This window comes from Cheilinus undulatus, linkage group 19 (genome assembly GCF_018320785.1).
Source record: "Cheilinus undulatus linkage group 19, ASM1832078v1, whole genome shotgun sequence".
Taxonomy (NCBI): Eukaryota; Metazoa; Chordata; class Actinopteri; order Labriformes; family Labridae; genus Cheilinus; species Cheilinus undulatus.
In genome coordinates this window covers 25383644-25399754 of record NC_054883.1, presented here as the reverse complement: position 1 = coordinate 25399754, position 16111 = coordinate 25383644, and the positions used below count along the sequence as shown (strand labels likewise).

Genomic DNA, 16111 nt, shown 5'->3' with positions numbered 1-16111 from the left:
GTCTCTACTCGTGCAACCATAATCACAGTCAATACTTTGTTTTATTTGTAAGGACCTGCGACATCTTATTGTCATTAAAAATAAAGGCCTCCGTAATACGATTAAAAAAACACGGGCCTGTCACGTCATGCCCTCCGCAAAAGACAGTCCATCAGTCCTTAAAGCTGGACGTAACGATCACCTCGTGTCCCACAGTCTCCCTCCACAAACACCTGGTTGTTACGTGATGACATAAAAACTGATTTAACGTGAAATATAACAGATTTGAGTACATTCACTCTATATTGATCTATTCCCCTTTTCTTAAAAAACAAATCCTGACAGCATTTTAATTCAGTGCAGCAAATGGGGAAAATCCTCATCTTCAGACTTTATGCACTTTATGTCCAGTCTTCAGCTCAGTCCATGTCAAATTCCATGAAATTGACACTAAATTGCAGTGAATAAATTGAGAAATCCCTCACTTGGCCATTTTACTAGTATTTTGTATTCTCTAGTGAAGACGTATTTTGTGATATATCGTTACACAGTTTTCTTGCAATATATCGATTATCGCAGTATTGCTGTACCGTGATAATATCGGTATCGTGGACCATGTATTGCGTATCGTATCATATCGTGAGGTATACTGTGATTCCCACCCCTAGTTCTGACCTCCGAGGGCTGCTACAGTTGGTTCAAAGTAAACTACACACCAGAAAATTTAGAAAATGTAACATTTAACAGGGTATCTGCTGTCTTAAAATGTATTAAAAGTTAATCAATTTAGCCAAAATTAAGGCTTTTAAAAAAACTTAAATGTGAGACTATCAGATCTTAAATTTAGTTGTTTTTATTTTCATGTTAATCTAAAGAGGTTGTAGGCTTTAAAGTCGGGGAAAAAAATCTGAATTAATGAGTACAAGTATCCTGAAATGGGCAACTGTACCTTGTTTTTGTTTCTGAAACCAAAATGCATGCTTCTACTGTTTTATGTTCTACTTTTGAGCTTTGACTGCGGTGCAGAACTTGTAAATATGTACTTCTAGATTGTCGCATAACTTCTTTTAGGGAGCTAACATTAAAAAAAATGAGAACTTCTTTTCAGCAATCTTAGGTGATCAATTTTTTTCTCATTGTTTAATCTCAGTATTCTTCAAGAACGCCCAATTTACATATTACAATAGGACGTATTACCAACGTTTTCTTTGTTGTGCTATTTTTTCTTACTATAAGCACAAAACATGTAGCTGTGATGTTAGATTTTCTGTATATACCCTGTTTTATTATTTTATTACATTTTTTCTCCTTAGTTTTTCCCAGGCATCCATATTTGATATTACTTTTTTATTCCAGATCTCACTTTGGCCATGCAGAAGTTGTATCAGACATTTGTCGCACAGGCAGCCCAGCTTCAGTCTGTCCATGAGAATGTAAAGGTGAGTCCTCTATAGTTTTCAGAATCAGCTTTATTGGCCAATTTTGCTTACACAACAAGGAGTGTGACTCCAGTTAACTTTGCTCTCAGTGTATAGAAATTAAACTTTAAATTTTAAAAATAAATACAATCTAAGAAAAAGTAAAAAATTTAAGATTTAAATATGTACAAGCTCTTGTAGGTGTTAATCCTACAATATTCAAGTCTGTGAGCATTGATAGTGTGGTTGCAAGATGTACAAAGTGTGCAAGGATGCTGACTAGACCTGATCATAGTATTAAAAAAATGCAAGAATTTAGGCAGATTTGCATGAGGGAGATCATTTAAGATAGTTGATTAGTGCAATATGCATATGAGGCAAGGCGTTTCACTACAGAGCCTTCTCACAGCACAGTTACAGTGATTAGATTTATTACTTGCAGCATTTGAGTATTGTAAGCAGATTAATCAGTGCAAATATGCATATGAGGTGAGGTATTTTACCGCAGTGAGCTTTCTTACAGTATTTGAAATACAGTAAAGCAGTAAGAGACACTTCATGATATGTGCCATCAAGCAGGGCTAAGGTGCTGGTTGAATTAAAGTGTTATTTTCTGACAAAGTGACTCTGGGGTTAAACCAAATTTTGTACCACATGTTATTGTTTTTACATGCATAGTCATCTGATTTTCAGTTTTTTTTTCTTTTCTACTTGTGTTTGTCTGATGTCACAGATCTTAAAGCACCAGTACCTTTCATACCGCCGCGCCTTCCTGGAAGACTCCACAGACGTCTTTGAGTCCAAACGAGCTTCGAACAGGAAGTGGCAGAGTGCGCCGAGAGTCACTACTGGGCCCGCCCCGTTCTCCAGTGTGCCCAACGCTGCAGCGGTTGCCATGGCAGCAACGTTGACCCAGCAACAGCAGCCAACTCCAGGTCTGACTGCCTACAAGTTCTAGAAAGTTCTCCACATCTCACCTTGAAATAAAGGTGGGAGAGGAGAGACAAATGTAATAATACTTTTTGGAAAGGACAAGATGTGTGCGTATGCGTTTTTATTTAATTATTTCTATGAGGCATTTGTGTCGGGTAAAGGGTCAGAAATGGAGAGAGAGAGAATTAGTGGGTGCCAAACTTCTGTGTCTGTATTTCATCTAAAGTGAGGGGAAGAAAAAAGACAAAACCTTTGTGCTGCCTTACTATTTTTACTCTGACCCTCAATTTATCAAGTTCGCCTTACAGAAATACAATGAGAGCACTCAATAAGTAGCTCCAATGAACACCAGAATCATGCAGTGTTGGTATCAGGCCTTTACACAGAGGAATGTCATACAATAACTTGGATATCAAGTTTATAGCAACTTAATCAACCAGTTTTCCCTCTGTGCCATCCCAGGTGGGATGTTGGAACAGGTATGAAGTCACTGGAGAAAATTCCAGCTCTCAGTTTGACTCACAGTGTGTCCTAACAGCATGTGATGCAAATGACATTGGCGTCAAACCTGGCATTATTTTTTCCTGTTTTAGTGTCCTAACAGCTGCAAGGGATGCAGAGTGAATGTATTTACCCTGTCACCCTGTTTCCCTTCTATCAATTGCATTGACATGGATGAAAAAAGGGGGACTCCCAGTTTCCACAGGGCCTGTGTGAACAGCATTCTGTCCATGCCAACGTTTAACTCTGATCAGTGGTTGCCCATTAGACCCATTTCTTGAGGGGGCCTAAAACAGGTGGATCATGAGATTGCAAAAACATTTATCTGTCCACGACTAATTTGCTGATATTTACTTCCTGTTTTGACATAATGTTGATATTAGTTAATGTTCCTATCTGTATAATTTCCAGTCTGATAAATGTTCTTTTAATTGATTACGCTTAAGTTAGTTAAATACAAGCTGCAAACCAACTTCACACTGCAGAGGTAAAATGACACTGTAATGAAGTCAAGTAGGCCTGTACTCAAAAAAAAAAACAGTTTAGTAATATAGTTTTGCATGCTCCTTACCATTACGTATTTCGATACAGAATACACAATCATGGCTGTAAATGCTGTGATGGCAGTTTTAAATACAAATCCCCAGTGGTGCTGTTTACACGAAAGCCAATAGATGGCATCAGATGCTAAATGACATAATGCGGTGCCTGCTCACACATCACACCAAAACAAGTTAAAGGTGGTACACACACTGGTAACAGATAATAGTGTCTACCTACTGCCAGCAAGACTAAAAGTAAAGATATTGAATTATTTCCAGTTACTTCAAACACCAGAAAGGCATGAGTCTGACATGAGTCATGCAAACTGTGTAGTGAACAAGGTAAAACACTGCAGCAATACCCAGCGTCATCGACACATGACACCAGGCTAATCAGCTGTTTGCAGCAACACTGGGTTAGTTTGCTTTGTCCCAACCAGCATTGAATGATGCTGTTAAGTCAAAATTTGACTCAGCCTTTCAGTGGGATCAGGAAATCCTAGGCAAAACTTTGTTTTATGAGGAAAGACTTGAGCCAAAAGGCAGCGCTGATAACAAAGACCTGAGAAAGCTGTTCATTACATGAAATATGGTACGTCTGTTTTATGCAATTGTAAAGCAAACAGTCACTCAATGAATTAAAGTGGAGTCATAGTAAAGTGAAATCAGAATAAATTACAAATATTAAAAAACAAGAGGAGAGACAACAGAATCATATCATATCATGGCTTCTTTATCTGGATATGTATTGTATTTGTGAGGCTGGGGGAAATACACAGCCTTAATTCCAAGTTGGTTTGTAGAATGTATCTAATGTTAGCAGCACTAGCACAACAGGCCTTCGATCCTTTTGCAAGTAAATGTCCACATTCCTGTGCTGATGTCAACTTTAAATGCTTTGGTTATACACAGGCATAACCTGACGCAGCTTCTCAAAAGCATTATCTCCTTTTTTGTGATCACCATAGTTTTAAACCACTCTATTGCTATGTGAGGCTACTGATGCTCTAGGAGTTAGTGATTGTTTTTATCAGTTTTTTTTATCAAAGAGAACTGTGGCAGAAAGGCCGGACTCGTTGGGAAGAACTACAGTTTTTCTACAACTACAGACTACAGTGGCTACTAGTTTCAGGTGGCTGCACTAATGAACATTTGAGCAGAAATGTGGCCCTGAACTGATGAATGGTAACAGTTTAATTCACTCATAATTCTGGATCCAAATTTAAAGGTTAGCCAGCTAGCAGGTTGGCAGTGTGCATCCCTGTCTGCTGCACAGACAGACCTTGAGAAAATTTTGGGTGATGGGGCTTTTGGTGTGTACTACTTTCAGTTTTCCCCCTCAGCCAAGCTTATCAGCTTGCTTTACAAAGTGGAGCTAGTGGTGCATTGATAAAGTCCATATTCATGTTGAAAATGTTACACTCTGTCTTGGGTTAACACTGAGGTAAAGCCATTCAGGTCACTGCCAAAATTCTTGTTGCCACAAAGCACTGCATTTCCTTCACTGCACTGCGCCTTCAAAATAAAAGCATTAAATGTTGAACTGTTTAAGGGGAAAAAGGAAAATCACAGGGTAAAATAATGAAAATATGAGGGATGCGGTGTGGACGAAGAGTTTCTGATGCTGCATGATGCAAAGTGATGTTTGACGCTCCCCTGCTTTTAGGACACAATGTGAACTGAATCCTGAGTAAAATTGGAGCCTAAAAATCTCATTGTTGTAAGGACTTTATTATTAGTAGTATTCAATGAATGCCTGAAATGAGCCAACTTAATGAAGGATTTTTTTTAATCTTTGTGTTTCCAGTATTAACCATTTAATGTGTGATTTAGATGAATTCAGTGAACATGCACTCTCTTGATGATGAGGCAGAATTTTGATTATCTGTTGATGGCAATTGTTGTATTTTTTTTTTTTTTTTTTTTTTTTTTGATTATGCCAGGAAAATGAGTAGGTGTTTAAGATGTAAATTTATTGTAATGTAACACCCACTCTCTCTGTTTCTCCCATGTTGAGAAGCTCCAAATAATCAGATATCCAGACAGGATAAACACAAGTCTCATAAACACTATTACATACTGAATTTACACCCACCGACTACTTTATTATACCCGTTCAACTGCTTATTAACACAGATGTATAATCAGCCAATGACATGGCAGCAACCAATGCATTTAGGCATGTAGACATGGTCAAGCACATTTGCTGAATTTCAAACCAAGCATCAGTATGGGGAAGAATGGTGATTTGAGTGACTTTGAATGTACTTGAGTTTATCATCTTCACTGTCTTCACTGGCTGATAAGGTAATTTTGTTAATGAGCAGTTAAACAGGTATACTTAATGACAAAATCAGTGAGTGTATATGAAATTTGCTGCCTTTGTTTTTGAAGCATGCAGCTTCTCTTGTTCAGGGTCTTAATAGAAGAAGGCCAAGTTTAAAACAACTATCAATAATTTGAATTTTACACCATCTTGTATTTAGAAATGCCATTACTATATTCAGTCAAGTAATATAAGCTAAATAGTTGTTAAAAGTTTGATATGTTGTTTATTCAACATTGGTAAAAGGCATACATGAAGATGAGCTGTATACACTGATTGTAAACACAAAACCAAGGAGGTTGTTTTGGTTTGTCACCTTAGCACTCAATGGCACATAAATGTTTTTATTACACATTTTAAAACTTAAATGATATTTAAGAGTAATGTTCATTTTGGTTGTTGCCACATCTCTGAGGTGTTGAAAATGTTCAGCCTTTTTTGTAGGCTTTGGTTTGTAGGCCATTTTACAGGCATATCAGGGCACCCACTTACAACGAACAAACAAAGCTACTATGTACATAAGCATGTTTCTGCAGTGTTCTTTTTCTTTTTTGTAAAAAAAAAATGCAGATTTGTTTCAAAAGTTTAAAAGCAATATTCAAATTGGATAGGCTTAAAAGGGCAGCATTATTCAAATCTCATGCAGCAAATTACAAAAAATGTTTAGCTGCTTCCTTTTCACTTTAATATCAACACTGCATAGACTGTTATCTGATAGCAACTAGTTGTTACAGACTATGAATGTGGCACTTTGAGTGTTATCATATTTTGGAACATTTGCATTCTATTGATCACTTAGCACCACATACAGGAGCTGCTCCTTAACCTGTGTTAATTATGTGCCAAGTAGGGATGGGAATATCTCACCAAGCCATTGTTTGGACATTTTCAGAGAAAAGCCCTTCACATACAAGCTCTGTTGCCACAATAGTTGAAATCCACTTATGTGGTTTAAATGCACAATACCTCGTTGCCTACTGAGGACATTTTTCTCGTCCGATTTCATTTCATACAAAGCTGAACAGATTTCTGGTCACTCTTTTATAACTCCATGTACTGCTAGCTTTTGGAACAGGCTGCATTTGCTGAAAATTGGACTCTCTTTGCATTAGCATTGTTGCTGAGTAACAGGATACCAAGGTGACTGCAATTTACCATGTATGTTAAAACTTTCAACAATACATCTGCTGTTATGGCCTGAGACTGGAACTCACTTGCCTGCCTCTTATGCAAATAACAGCTCATATATTATTTCCATGGCTTTCAAGCTTACAGAGGTGTGTTTATGTCCGTCTAGCCTCACTGGTCACTTGTCTTGGATTAGGCTGTCATTTTAGTCTTACCAGCAGCCCACAAGGTTTCCCTGGTCCTTTCATGCATGTGTATGAGAAGCTGAGGAAGAAAACTGTTAAAGAACAGCTAGGTATCCCAGCATGCTGTGTACAGTGAAGCTGCTGACAAGAAAAATGGGTGTGAATTAGCCACAAGCTAAGAGGCAAGGTGCCTTTTTAACAGCTTTTCCCCCTCATTTTGCCATATACATGCATTTAAAGAAAATGTGGATATACTATTTTTTAAACACCCATTGTGTTGCTGGTTAGAATACAATGACTCCTCATTTCAAGATGACCAGTGACAAGCCAGGCTGGACAAATTGAAACAAGCCATGCTTTTATTTATTGGTGGAATACTGTAGATTAGAGCCCTACTCCAGAGTTTTTCCTTAATCCCACTTGATTTCTGATCATTACCATCTGCCCCTGCAACATGTGCCATCCATTCCCGTCTGCACACACAACAGGCGTGACCAGTCCCACCCACATCCTGCACCGATTCTGACAATCCATGTAAAACATTCAGAATAACTGACTGCATATTTAATTTTATTAAGCACCACTATGACAAAGTTTCCTCCTTGAAAGAAGGAAAACTCAAAGAAAACAACCACAACACTCAAACATTGTCATACGCAATGATGCCTTACATGGATAAAAATGCAGCTGAGAGCCTCAGACTGATTTAACTCCTGGTATGGCTTAGTAATAGCAAAGTCCTAGTAATATTTTCCAATGTTCTTTACACATCATTTATTTTTAAGTCATACAGAGGTGAAATTGTTTCCTGATCTCTGGAAAGTTTATGTGTCATGAAAACTGCAGGACACTTCCATCAGCTTTCACAGACAGTAAACTTATCGCTTGAATTATGCTGTGCTGTTACTTACCTTGTCATTAGATGCATAATGCAATGAGGCCAATTTGTTTGGAAATGAGTGCCCCCCCCCCCCAAGTTAGCTGCGTAATGGCCCAGTGTCTCTGTGTGCTAGTGCATATGTAAGGTGATAGACCAACAACACATCAATTGGAGCATTAAAGCTGTTTTGGTGCGCACAGTTTTATGTGGAGCTTTAACAAAGCATCACACCGTTTGGCCGCATAGACAGAGACCCATATTTAAACATGTTTACACTGCACTGGTGCCTACAACTGACAAATAACAGCAATTAAAACAGGATTTTCTCAGTGAATGATTCTAACACCAATGTGTGACACATCTCCTGCATTATTTTGTTTGATATGAGTATGGAGATGTGATTTAAAGAGAGCTTGTCTCTGTTATAAATGAAAAAATCACCCACAGACTGGCATTGATGTCACTGAAAAAGGACAGTAAAAATCATTTTTGTCATTTGTGTAATTCCATCATAGTAAACACTTGCTTGCCAAGACATTCGATCGATGCTACGGGACACGCAGCAGTTTTTTTGTCCACTTCCTCCCACCTGCAGCAATGTAAAAACCGTTTCTCTTGCAAGATTTGCAGGATTCCACTCCCAATGCAGCCCTCTGCTGTAGATTACATTATTTGACAGAGCAGTCTGAAATGCATGTATGGTGAGTCTGCACTATCATACCAGTCCTGATGAAGGCATCCCAGATGACCCCTGTATGCAGGCTCAGCTATGTATTAAATCATCTCCAGTCTACACTGAAGTGTGTTCACATACAGCATTAAGGATTGCAACTTGGTATCCATCATCCAACACTGATGTTAATGCAGGGTCTTAGACTGGTACACACAAGGTGATTATTACTATTATTCTTTTAATCTTCTGTGATAATATCTAGAAAAATTTCCATTTCACCTGCCAAATAGTGTTTATTCTCTAGAATCTGATTCAGTCATCTTTTGGACTAAGCCTGATTTCAAGTGGATGTCTTTGCCTTGTCAGTATTTATTTACCTATTTATTTGTATTCTTTTGTTTGATGTGTGTAACATAGTGCATAATTGGAGAAGCATATTGAAGTATCCAGACAGAAGGTTATTACCATGCAGCTGGGTTGCGCTACTTCAGAAAGAATCTTTGAACGACAGTTAGTACTCGTTGCAGTTGTTGATTGTATCAGCCAAAAGTTTGTACAGACGTGTGCTTAAATGGGCATGAAGTGACAGGTGCCAAAAGACTCAGGACTGATGTTCAAGCTATTTAATGACCTGGAGTGTGTATTTAGACTAAAACTAATCTTTCAGTTCAGTTGTTTTAGGTGTAAAGAGGCTGATAACCTGTGCATTATCCTGCATCTAGAGTGTTTGGTTTGAAGTGGTCATAATACTACTTGATTATAGCTGATTCACCAAGGGCTACTGTCAGCATCACAGGGCTGGATCATTTTACACTGCAGTTAAACTAATTACAAGTATAACATACTGCTGTTATTTCAGGTATTGTCAGCTGAGTTGGTTTTCATTTGTTGGGAAATTACAGGGAGAAGTTTCTTGCTTTCTCATTGGTCTGACTTCTCAGTCCAACAAGTTTGTAGTTTAGAAGTACAAATTGCTGCAGTCAGATTGTATTTAGTGGGGTATTATTTCTCACTGGTAAGTGTAGAGAGGATTCTTGGTGTTGGATTCAGATGACGTTTTTGTGACAGAAGGAAGTAGTTTTCTTTTTACTCTCTAGCTCATATCTATATTGAGCTCAGCAGTGTGGATCTGGAAGTAAAAATCCCATTCATTTCCTCCATAGTAAATATGATTACCTATAATGTCATTACCATCCAAGGTAGACTCACCATGAGCTACCTGGGTGTCACATAATGTAGAAGACACAAGTTAAAATATTAACCTCATTTAAAAATAAATGCATGTTGGGAAGAACATGGTTTATTCACACTTGAAGGCAAAAGCCTTCAAGCAAAAGCACTACACTACCCACAATTCTACTGTGTCACAGTGGCATATCTTATTGGTGTAGCCCGCTGTTACCTTGCAAATGTTAAAACTCTCCTCCCTTACAACTCAAAATGATTGCAAGTCTGATATGAGGAGGGACATCCACAATAGAAGTCATACGTTGCTGAAATGTGAGTCAATTTTCAAGCAGTGTGAAAGAGATGTCATTCAGTATATAAATATAATTTATCAAACCAAAATAGCTTATTTTTAAAAGACAGCTGTGATTCTCTATGGAGATCAGTAATCTTGTGATGCCTACTGAGATTCATTGTAAAATAAACATATCAAAGGGCGTCATATTAGGCTAAAGCTATTTTAAATGTCGGGATTGCATTCACTCGTGTTATTTTGAATGATGCAGTGTTTATTCAGGATTAGCTGGGCCAGCTTCATGGATCATTCTCAGCTGTAAAGCACAGCACAACTTGTTTTCTTGCCAAATCAAATGTTTTGTTATCATCAGTGTAGCTGGTTGGTTGTATTTTAGGATTAAGAGTATTGATAAAAAATAATTCTGCAAAATGTCAGTGGAGGTTTTGAAAAGGGAGAATTACTTCTGGAACCACAACAGCCAAAAATGTGGGTGATCACTGATGAGCTCTTTTGCTGCTAGTTACAATTTTCCCTCAAATCTAACTTATAAAAGAGATACTTCAACATTTTGGCAAATTCGTCCATTGCCATAATTCCTATAGTCTTAGTAATAGGTTCGTTACCTTTAGTTGTCGATGCAAGCTATTTTTAGATTGCTGCTGCCGAGTTTGGACCTGCTGTGCCAACTCAATGTAAGCAGACGGTATTCCGGCTTTCCCTCATCAAACTCATCAAATACACAATCCAACAACTCCAAAACGCTCTTGTGGACAAGTTGTGACCTGCACATTCACCATGCTATGAAATAATCATGGAATATTACAAGACGGAGATGTTTTAAAGCTAAATGCAAAGCCGGAACTACACTCCAGACATGGGTGCTGCACTTTGTCACTCCGCCCAGTGGTTTACTCAAGAAATAGTTCCGAGTATTTGCTTCATGCGTCGTAATGTTACATAATTATACGTTGTTATTTCATAGCGTGGTGAATGTGCAGGTCACAACTTGTCCACAAGAGTGTTTTGAGTTGTTGGATTGTGTATTTGATGAGTTTGATGAGGGAAAGCTGGAATACAGTCTGCTTACATTGAGTTGGCACAGCAGGTCTGAACTCGGCAGCGGCCGATCTAAAAATAGCTTGCACTGACAACTAAAGGTAACGAACCTATTACTAAGACTATAGGAATTATGGCAATGGACGAATTTGCCAAAATGATGAAGTATCCCTTTAAGTCTTGATAGAACAGCTGCAAGAGAAGCTGCTGATTTGGACGTTCAGTCCTCTGTTAAAGTGCTCTGAACTTTTTATTGGCTTGGGATGAAGTTTTAGACAGAGGCAGATGTCTGTAAGTGATACTCTTAGGAGTTTTGACTTTTGTCTAGTTACACCTTGTCTTCCACATTTCTGTTGACTCTCACCACAGACAAATTATCGATCAAAGGGGTTTGAGCTTAAAGGTGATGGTCTACTTTGCCTTCTTATCCCTATTTGTTTGATATCATCTTTAGAATAACTCAGTAACATGTATACAATTGCTGACTACTTTATTTTCATGAAAACCAGTGAAGGAGTAATTTATTTTTTGATGGTTGGCACAGAACTAAAACCACATTTCACCTACAGTGCTAAACTATGAAAGTTAATTTTAACTAAACTCAATGATTATTCAGAGTGTTTTGCATATTTAATCTCTTTTTCTTCATTATTTTGAGTTTCCAAAAACAGGCCAGCTTGGTCAGGATACAGAAAATTGGAATCTGATCTTTAGCATGTTTGGCTGTTACAGACCATTTTGATGGTCCTTATTCTCCCCTGATCCTTTCGGTTTAACTTTTACATTCCCTTTTCCCCTTTCGAAGATTTTTCTGCCATTGGCTTCCTTGAGGTACTACAATTTAACACATGGGCTTTTATTCATACCACACTGGTTTGATAAGTTGACCAGTCACTTCACCTGAGGTTGGCTACACACTGGACAATGTTACAATCTTATAGTCCAGTCCAACATTATAATACTCTTTAAATGATTCAGAGACTGTGAGATCACACACCTGCTGTTTGTAGTGACCATTTCACAGTGGAGATTCCACAGTTACATCTTACAGAAGCTGGCGTGATCAAACGTGACTACAGAACAAAAAAAACCACGGAGGACTGTTGTGGGCGGTTAACGGGTGTCAGTACAGTCACCAGTAAAATTTCAGGCATAGAATTGATTTTTGCAACACCATCATCATCAGTTAAAATGCATGCACTGGGTTGTAGTAGCCACGACTGGCAAAACTGCCCCGTTGGCTTAACAGAGTGATGTATGACAGACAACAGCTCAGTCTGAGTCCAGTCATCAGCATGTCTCACTCTGACCTTAAAGAGCAGCCAGATAACTAACCGATCATCACCCTCACGGGTAAAACATGTTCTTACCTCTCCAAATTTGACATCCATAATAACACCTATGTAGCGAGTGTGCTGACTTTGTACAGTGTCTCTGTTGGCTCAAATGGAGCTTTAATACATAGGCTCCAAACCAGGGGACCAGGAACCCTTATGGTTACCGCCAAAGATCATAGGGGGCGCGGGACTCTGTCTTCTCTGACATTGTCAAAATGAGATATGCATATATTTTCCTAAAATCATGATTAGAAAAACAATTTATGATGGCATATTAGAGCCCACGTAAGATTTAAAAAAAGATTACTCTTGATCAAAGAAGCCATTTTTTTTTTGACAAAAAACATAAACTTTTGAGATCATAAATTTGTACATTTACAATAAAACAAACTCAAAGTTGGAAATTTGCGACTAGCCTGAAATCAGTCCACGCCCTCCAGTCATCATGAGAGGCAAATCAATCCTAATTTCAACTTGTGTGTAGCCAGCCTCACTAAGGTAGCCTGTCTTCATGTGTAGAATAATTCATGGTGTAGTTTTTGTGTTCTATAAGCAAATGTAAACCACAGAAAATTCAGCAGTTAAAAAAAAATAAAAATAAAAAATAGCTTTAGTGTTTAGTAACACCAACCTACAAAGGTCGCAGTACTTTTCTCAAAGGCTTGGAAGAAACTTGATAACTCTGACTTCCAAACTGTACCATATCACTGATTCTTCTTGATTTTTCCCAGTTCACACTGAGGCAGCCATAGATGCCAAATCCACATTTTTTTTTTAATCTTGAGTGCTTTTTCCTTGTAGATGAATGTGTTTGAACTTATATAACCAATGCCTGTTGATACAGTATATTTAATATATAATATGGTGTGCCTTTTAAGCTATATTCAATAATTGTGTGATGTTTTCTTTTCTTGGCGTATGCTAGTTCATTCACTCTCAGAAATCTTGAAATTTTGGAAACTTGTCAAATGCAGTAGCAGTTAGCAATTAACAATCAATTCTGTTCTAAACTGTTTGTTTGTGTTTTATGTAAGTGGAATTGCATATAAAATTGACAATAAATCAGTTTTTAAACAAAGAAACGTTTGTCCTGGTTTCTGTTCCACCGAAGATGTTTTAAAGGCGCAGACCAATTGGAAGCACTGCAAAATTTAACCACATTAAAAAATATATATATAGGCTTAAAAAAGACAAGTTTCTGAGTGAAAGAACTAGCAGCATCAATGCCAGTTTAAAACAGGGTTCCTGCAGATCCTTGAAAAGTCTTAGTCTTAAATTGCACATTTGAAATACAAGACCTTAAAAAGGCAGATTTTTTTTTTTTCCAGTGAGAGGTCTTAAATTCTAGAAGGCGCATTGACTAAGACAATGTCCTTATCCAATCCTTGTTTTCCAGCCAACCATATGATTTTAATCCTCTTCCTTTACAAATTATCGCACAAAATTACTCAATTATTCAGGAAATTCAGTGTTGGATGTTTTCAATTTCCCCCATATCCGTCTCTGATTTTCTGCCTCACTATGGTTTGATAAACTTAACTTTTGTGAACTGTCCAGCTCTCTAAAATCTGGGATACCGAAATTGCTCACTGAAAAATCATTGCAGCCCAACTGTATTTGAGTAAGTCTTAACTGATTCTTTTACCCGTCAAACTGTTGAGGATCAGTGCAGCATACCTGCACAAATGTTATGATTAATATCAATATACTGTATTTTGATAGAATAGAGGCTTTAAATGTGCCAGAAATCATCAAATTTGGGCATTTATGACCCAAAAAATGTATTTTGCCCTGTACCATTTGACACTTCTAAAACAGTCCATTCAGGCCTGGTCTGGTTTTAATTTCATGCCTCTCATTTGTACTGTTACCGTGCAAAAAGTGGTATTAATTTTTCTCTGTTCAGGTCTTAAAAAGTCTTAAATTTGATTTTTAAAAGTGTGTTGGAACCCAGTTAAAGGTAAAAGTACTGCTGATTATAGTTACATTTGAGGGTTCTTTAAAACTATACCTTAGCATAGCTTAGCATAACTTTATGCATTACAGTTGTGAAACAGGAGATTGTGCTTGATTTTGCAGGGACATGAGGTTTAGATATCTAAAGCTCCATGTAAGTGGGGACTGGGGGGTTAAGCTTGGCACACACTTAAATATCTTAACCACACATCCCACACATAATGACAGATTATGAGTCTCCACTCTCAGAACTCCAAATCTCACACAATCAAGGCCACTTTAGAGTAGACAAGCTAAATGTGGCTAGATATTAGCTACCTGCTAACCATTGTGGTAGCAGTTTGGGTCCAACTCCTCTCTTTGGATTATGGTTTGTTTAGGTGTGTGGGTTGCAGTTTTCTGTACTCAGTCATCCTCAGTGGTGTTCAAACCTCACTAAACTGCACACATGGATCCAACTTTGCCTCCCTGCTCCAATTACAGGAAGCTAACATCATGCTGTAAAATAGAGTTTTAATATCTTTAGAGAAAAGTGTGATTTCATGAGAAATAGTTGGCTTGTTAAATGTGGAAACAAACATCTAACAAACACAAGGTCTGCTTCTATTTGAACCAGTTTTGTTCTGTTAAAGAAATACATAAAGCATAATTCATCCACACATAAACATCCAGAGGAGTAAAGCATATTATGCTCTCTCTGTGCCTTAGGGACCCAGGCACCCTTGGGGGCAGGGTTTGGAAACCCTTTTGCCTCAGCAGTGGGCACTAGCTTGGGCTCTTCTACCCTCGGAGGTATTACCCCCATCTTTACCAAATGCCCTTTATTTTTTCCCTTCCTCCTCGCCTCATACTTCTTGTGTCAAAGCAGGAGTCGGCTTTGTGTGCAGGTGCATCTCAGACAGCCAGAATATGGTGGAAAAGTTCTTTTTTTTTATGCACAACTTATATCAAAAAGTGAAACTTTTATATTTCAGATTCATTACACAGTAAAGTGTTTCCCTCCTTTTTACCCATCTTTAAGACTATGGCTCATGTAAGCTCAATTCTGTTTCGAAAAATATTATTTTTAAAATCATGATCAGTTGCTACATTTTGATCACCATGATGTATTGCATTTTTAAGATTAAATTATTTTGCATGACAAAACAAAGTTTTTAAGTATGGACAATCTAAATGAATTGTTCCCAGTGAATTGATTAGAGAAGAGAGATGTATTTTATGATGTTGACATTAGACTGATTATTTCAGCGAGTGCTGCAATGCTACAACAATACAGTCTAAAACCATGACTTAAAGCTAGGAGACAGCTTCAAAGTCCTTATTCTGTTAAATAGACTGTTTTTTATAACTTTTATGCACTATGAATATGTAGGAGCGCATGTACAAAATGGCTCACTGACATCCAGAGATCCTCCATTAATGTGGTAGCATTTACACTTTTCAGGAGTTGAGTAACCCTGGTAAGGTTAACAATTATGGCAGGAACTTTGGTGCTTAAACTAAGGCGTCTTTATTTCTTTTTGGCTAAAAACCTGCTTTTATTTTGAAAGGAGCTTCTGGGAATCACAGAAAAAAGGATAAGTGAACTAAAGACATGTAAACTGATGATGTGGAATTAATGTGGAATGATGTCAAAGTTTCACTTTTTGAATCAAATTATAGAAGAACAACTTTTCCATGCTACTCTAATTTTCTAAGGTGCACGTGTCTGTGTTTGGAAAAATGGTGCAAT

General features: G+C 37.7%; 1 protein-coding gene across 3 annotated transcripts in view; it reads left to right on the top strand.

Moving 5' to 3' along the window:
• The window catches only part of nup58 (nucleoporin 58), a 30744-nt gene that overhangs the window by 6719 nt on the left and 7914 nt on the right, over positions 1 to 16111 (top strand). For 2 of the 3 annotated variants that reach the window (XM_041814674.1, XM_041814673.1), the window contains exons 10-11: positions 1336 to 1418; positions 2131 to 2332. In XM_041814674.1, the coding sequence (XP_041670608.1) occupies positions 1336 to 1418; positions 2131 to 2332 (285 nt within the window). Of the gene's footprint in view, positions 1 to 1335; positions 1419 to 2130; positions 2333 to 15087; positions 15172 to 16111 lie in introns of all 3 variants that reach the window. The other variant, XM_041814672.1, reaches the window with a different exon arrangement.